General features: G+C 35.8%; 1 protein-coding gene across 1 annotated transcript in view; it reads left to right on the forward strand.

Moving 5' to 3' along the window:
- TLL1 (tolloid-like 1) overlaps nucleotides 1-5,992 on the forward strand; it is a 136,381-nt gene that overhangs the window by 66,765 nt on the left and 63,624 nt on the right. The window contains exons 4-5 of the mRNA XM_009995931.1: nucleotides 502-654; nucleotides 2,668-2,785. Of these exons, the coding sequence (XP_009994233.1) occupies nucleotides 502-654; nucleotides 2,668-2,785 (271 nt within the window). The remainder of the gene's footprint in view (nucleotides 1-501; nucleotides 655-2,667; nucleotides 2,786-5,992) is intronic.

Raw genomic sequence — 5,992 nt, forward strand, 5'->3', positions numbered from 1 at the left:
CCCCCCCCACCTTGTAATTCCTGAATAATAAAAGCCAATCTAATACTTTAAGACTTTCAGTCCAGTGCTTTAAGGATGGTCATGCACTTGCTTTTTCCAGATCTTGCAATAAAAATGAAAGGGACAGTGAATCTTGTGATTACTTTGTGTCTGTCCAAAGTCTTTCCCTCTTTTGCTGGAAAAATCTTTTTTTATGTAGAAAAACAGTGTGACTAAAAAAATTAAATAATAACTGTGAAAATGTTGATGAAATTATGCAATGTGCCTTCAAGTTAATAAATATATGTGCAAATTGTTACTGTAGCTATGTTTGAAACATGAAGATTTAGACTCTTTATTTCAAGCATTTATCAGAAAACTAACTAGTGATAGACTTGCATAACAGAAATGTCCTACTTTTGAAGGGCATAAAGAAGTAATCTGACTTTGACCTGCTGGAAAAGAATTGTTCTCTTTTTTGTGTGTGTGTGATCTCATTCAGTGTTTTAATTATCATTACAGGCTTTGAGCAAAATAATACATCTAAAGGAAGAACTACTGTAAAATTCTCAGGGAAAAATGAGAAAAACCGTTTTCCCAGAGCTGCTACATCACGAACAGAGAGAATATGGCCAGGGGGTGTCATTCCATATGTAATAGGTGGAAATTTCACTGGTAAGCTTTGTGCTTTGGATGGGGAGAAGATGTCTTCTTTAAATTGCTGCCACATACTGTGGCAGTCAATAGAAGAGTTTCTTTTGGATCAGGCCTGAAGTACATCTGTTCTGAAAATATTAGTCAGACTTGAAGATTGTTCCCAAAGAGATGCTACATGATAAAAACATATAACTGTGTTTTAGAAAGTGAAGGCTCCTTTTCCTTGCCTAATGTTTTTTTGTTACATATTTGTTTGCAAGAGCCTAAGTAAGAGAATGTAATGAAATCTGTTGGTTTTTTGTTGTTGTTGTTGTTTTTTTTTTTAAATGCAGGATGTTTTAGGAAAAGAATATAGCTAATTTAACTGGTGTGACGTGTATTCTGAAAAACTGATTTCACTCAAACTGACTCACGTGATTTGTAATTCTTCAGTTTTGTTTCTAAATAGGCATACACGGGCAATATATATGACAATAAGCAAGACTGAGTTCAAAGTATATAGGATTCTTAGCAGAAAACTGTAGAAAAATTTGGAAACTTCTGTTATCTGTGAAAAATGTAAATGGATCAATTTTGATGTGACTGTAAGAGATAATTTAAAACAACAAAGAGAAGGAGAAAAGCAAAGATGGATGGGAAAAGAGATGTAATTACATAATATTTATTGTGCACAATAAATAATAAATAAAGGATCCAAAAGAAACTTGCAAATGCTGTCACTCTATATGCATATATATGTGAAGAAACCAGAGTAATTCCTTTCAAACTGACAGCTACAGTCAAACTTTTAGTTTGTGGATTTACATAGTACTATACCAAATTTGACCTTTGGTTTGGGATTACCATCTTCTGAAATACTGATAGTAAAATAAATGAAAGCATATAATGTTAAACATTTTGCCTTTTTCATGATGAAAGATTAACTTTTTCTAAAGCTTGGCAAACATTGCCTAAAGATAAAAGAAAAGGGCAAGATGGAATGAAGTAACCTTTAATTTTCAGGATCCTGGCATGATTTGAACTCCCTGTTTTGATGAACTTTGAGGGTTTCTTGTCTTTAAGTTTTAAAAAGTTGTTTTTTTTTTTTTGTTGTTGTTTAAATTATCCTATGGTGTTACATGCATTTTTGCAAAAGTCTGCAAGGTGGATGCGTTTCTGTAGCAAATTCATGCCAAATTGTACCATTCTTTGTGGATTTCTGGCTCAGAAACTATATTCTCAGATGTTGCTTCTAAGTTATTAAGCCTTATCTTTTCTAAGGCAATGAAATTACATTACTATACTATCTGAACTACTGTATACTAGCTGACTTTGTGTTCTGTGGTGAGAGGGGGGCTGGCTGCTTCTACATCTAGAGTACAGTTTTTATTGTTTCTGAATGTATTTTTCTCATTTTAAAAACATATCTAGATATGCTTAGTATTGTACCTAAGAATTTCCCCTTTTGGTGAATCTTCTGAATTCTGAAAGATTTTGATGCAAAGAAGTGTAGACTGGTCCCTGTTCAAGACAGCATTATTAAAATCAAAGGCCTTGACCAGTAAGCCTCTTTTCATGGCATTAGGTTAAGTTAGTGTCCAGATTTGAAGTTTGTAGGATATTTTTTTATTTTATTTATTTTTCTGGCTAGATAGCTAGGTGCTATCCCTCCACCCATGTGGTTCACGTGATAATTTAGTAAAGGAAATTGCTTTGCAAATATTGTGCTAATGCAGGCACATAAGCAACACTGTGTCTTCTGCTGTCTTTCTCTGGTGTAACATAGCTGTGCTTTTTATTGCAGGTTTTACATTTGCTAGTGTGTGTCAGGTAGTATTAGTTCCCTTGCAGGCATGTTATGAGGCTCATGTTATGATGAGCTGATGGTCTGAGTATCCCTTTATTTGGAGTCTGGCAGTACATGGGACTACTGGGACTTCATGATCCACTGACTCCTTTCAGTCTTACATTCCTGGAGTTGAAATCTGATTTTAAGGAACAAGATGCAGTTAGAAAACTCTCTTACTTACTCTCATACGATTATTCTTCTAGGCACCCAGCGCGCCATGTTCAAACAGGCCATGCGGCACTGGGAAAAGTACACGTGTGTTACATTTATTGAACGGAGTGATGAAGAAAGTTACATTGTATTTACATACAGACCATGTGGGTAGGTATAATGTGTGGTAGCATACTTGTGCTTTCAATATTTGGCCATGTTTGTCAGCTTTGCAGTTATAAGTTTGTATGTACTTCACAGGAAAATGAATAGTTACTGCATTCAAATGATACATGGGTTCTGCTTGGCTTTCAGTTCACTGAAAGCAGGATGAGTAGTAACTTTTTGAAGTTATGCATCTTTTGTCTATTTCTAGATAAAGTGATCTTGCTGTATATTCATAGATATAAGACTTTTATATTTGGCTTTCTGACATGCTTTTAATATTTTTATTTATTGTTCTAAAGGTATTTCAGGCTTATGGTTCATTTAGTCTTAGCTTTCTCCATGTCACACATTTGCTATTGAATTACGTATGAACATGTAGACCATATTCCTTGTCCAGCTTAATTGCTGTTAATTGTATTTTTAATTCTTCTATTGTTGAACTGTCCTTACTCAGATTTGTTTAACTCCTAAATTCACAACCAGTTCCTTCTTCCAGTTCGCTGAAGTGTAGAAGTGAACAAAACAGGTTTTCTTACTCCTTACTGCAGCTTTCTATTAATCATAGTGTTCTGTCTTTGGATATTTCTGCTCACAAATGCCTCAGTCAGCCATGATTACCTTTTATTTCCCTCAGAATTCATAATTTTATATAGTAGTCAGTGAATTTCCAGGGTGCACCATGTTCATTTTCCAAGAGCACCTCTCACCACCTGTAGAAACACTGTGCCTCTGATCCCTTCAGTGACTGGAGCAACTGTGAATTTGCCTGAGATGTTCTTGTGAATTGTGTTCTTTGTGAATTTAAGCAGAAGAGCACCAAAGATATAAGTAGTCTCAGGAGTTTTAGAAAAAGAAATATGGTGATATCTACAGAGATCTTGGTTTAATGAAAAGTAGATCTGACAACTTCAAGGTGCCCAAAGACAAATAACAGGAAATCTTTCCAGCTGAAGCCTTGTCCCTTTAGGGTAAAGGCTGGATGGTAACCAGTTGAAACCAGACAGCTGGAATATAGTCAGTACCTACCTTCAGAGTCACCATGATCCTTTATAGTTCATGTCATTTCATTGGTGGGTACTTAACATTACAAATAAGTTATAAAGGCTTAAAAAAGATTAAAATAAAAACAAGGAAGAGTGTAGCCATGAACAGTCCACCAGCAAGAAAAAAAAACGACTAAACAGAAGGGGAAACGGAATGTCTTTGGGGGGGGTCCTGAATCCACAAGCCATTTCAAGAAGAGGCAGATAAATAAGAACATGTCTTCTTTGGGTGACTAGGAACCACTATGTATTAGCCACTGGCATACAGTGCTGATGCAGGATTTTCTAAGGAAACAGCCCAGACAAAAGTTACACTAAACCATCTGCAAACACTTTCTGCTACATGGGCAGTCTCATAGAAATTAATCTCAGTTCATTCCCAAAGCACCCTGATGTGTTGGTTTGCTAGCACACTGTGTCATTGTTTTCAGTACCATGGCAGCTAACATTCACAGATGAGGCAGACTTTATTGTACTTAGAAGAGTACAAATTAAAAACTAAATCATAAAACGTGCCCCAAAGAATGCACAGTCAAAACATAACACATTTAATGAAACAGCAGATGCAATTGTATAGTGCAAATTCAGGTGGCAGTATCTACAAATGTCTCAGATGACAGCATTAGCACACTAGCAAGTGAAGTGCTATTGAGGCTTCGTAAACATTAAGAATATTTTGAAGGAGTGTGATGCATTACTTGCAGCAGTTCATGGGAAGCTCATCCCAGAGGGGCAGTGATGAAAAAAAACATATTTGAAATGTAGCAGCTGGCTATCAGAGGTACATGATCTTCTTGAAATCAAGAGTTTATATACATCAACAATAGCAAGAGATAAGTTTTTATTACCATAGATCCATATGACTGCAAGGGATCTCAGAAAAACTCTTAGTGTATTCTTAAAACAGCAACACCTATACCTAAGTCATTGCTGGTACATTGTCTAACTGTTTCTAAAAACTGTAAAAATGCTCAGAAATTTGTTGCTTCAGTATTATTAGTGAAAGAAATGTAGGAAGTTGGGGGCAGTATTTTTGCTCATAACTAATCCAGGTATTTCTTGCTGCAATTTAAGTACATTAACTTTTTTTTCCTGCTCACCGTAGCCATAGAAAATAGATTAGTCTTCCATCTTTTTTGAAGGAATCTACTATATACTTTGAGAGTGTTATTATGTCCACCTTCAATTCTATTTTCTTTTAGGCTAGAGAATGCCTAATTCATTTAATCTTTCTCAGTAAGTCATGTTTTCTAGGCTTTTGATCACATTGCTATTGTCTTTGAGATTCTTTTAAACTAGTCCACATCCTTCTTGAAATTGAGGACCCAAACCCAGGGTGTACTTGTCCAGATGAGTCATTGCTGCTGCTGAGCCAATGCTAGAGCTAATTCACGTCTTGTAGTCTCTCCTTCCACTTAGGTACTTAAGTGTAATGCCTCCGTGTTTCTCAACAGCTGCCACGTTTGACACAAGGTCAGTTGGGATGTGACTCCAAATAAGAGCCAGAGTTCTTCCCACAGCACTGATACCCTCTCACTGGTTGCAGCATGTGCCACATTTTGCACATCTCAGGGCAGCAGAATCTGTATTTCCCTTTTCAGATCTCTAAGCTGTTGAAGTTGCTGACAATTTCAGATTTGTCTTCATGGTATTTAGCAGAATACCATCTTTTCTCAGACTGCAAGTTTAAAGAGTATCTTCTCTGCCATCGCTTCATATAATATTCCAAGCAGTTTTATATGCCCCTTTATATCTGGGTTCTCTAGTTTGCTCATGGGCAGCTTATATGGAAAAATGTTCAAAGCTTTATAGCTGGATCTCTCCTTCCAATCAGAATAATTTAGTCTCTTGCAGTCTTAAATTATAATTATTTGTCATCATATCTTGTGCATTTAACCTGATTTTGAAAACAGTAATTATTGAAATATTGTTTCTTAGTGCAGCTGAAGCACTCAGTAGTTGGAAGATTTGTAATTAGTGGTAGTAATTTGTACTCATTAGCTGCAGATGCAAGAGCAAGAATATAGAATTAAAATACTAGTGCTTAATGATTTTTCTACCAAAGCAGTGTACATTAGCATTATTATCTATTACAGCAAGTATTTATGCAGCTAGTTGATGAGGGCAAGTAAAATTCTCATCTGCAAATGCATTCAAAACACTCTTT

The sequence above is a fragment of the Chaetura pelagica genome, unplaced genomic scaffold, assembly GCF_000747805.2.
Source record: "Chaetura pelagica isolate M959 unplaced genomic scaffold, ChaPel_1.0 scaffold142, whole genome shotgun sequence".
In the NCBI taxonomy this organism is placed as follows: Eukaryota; Metazoa; Chordata; class Aves; order Apodiformes; family Apodidae; genus Chaetura; species Chaetura pelagica.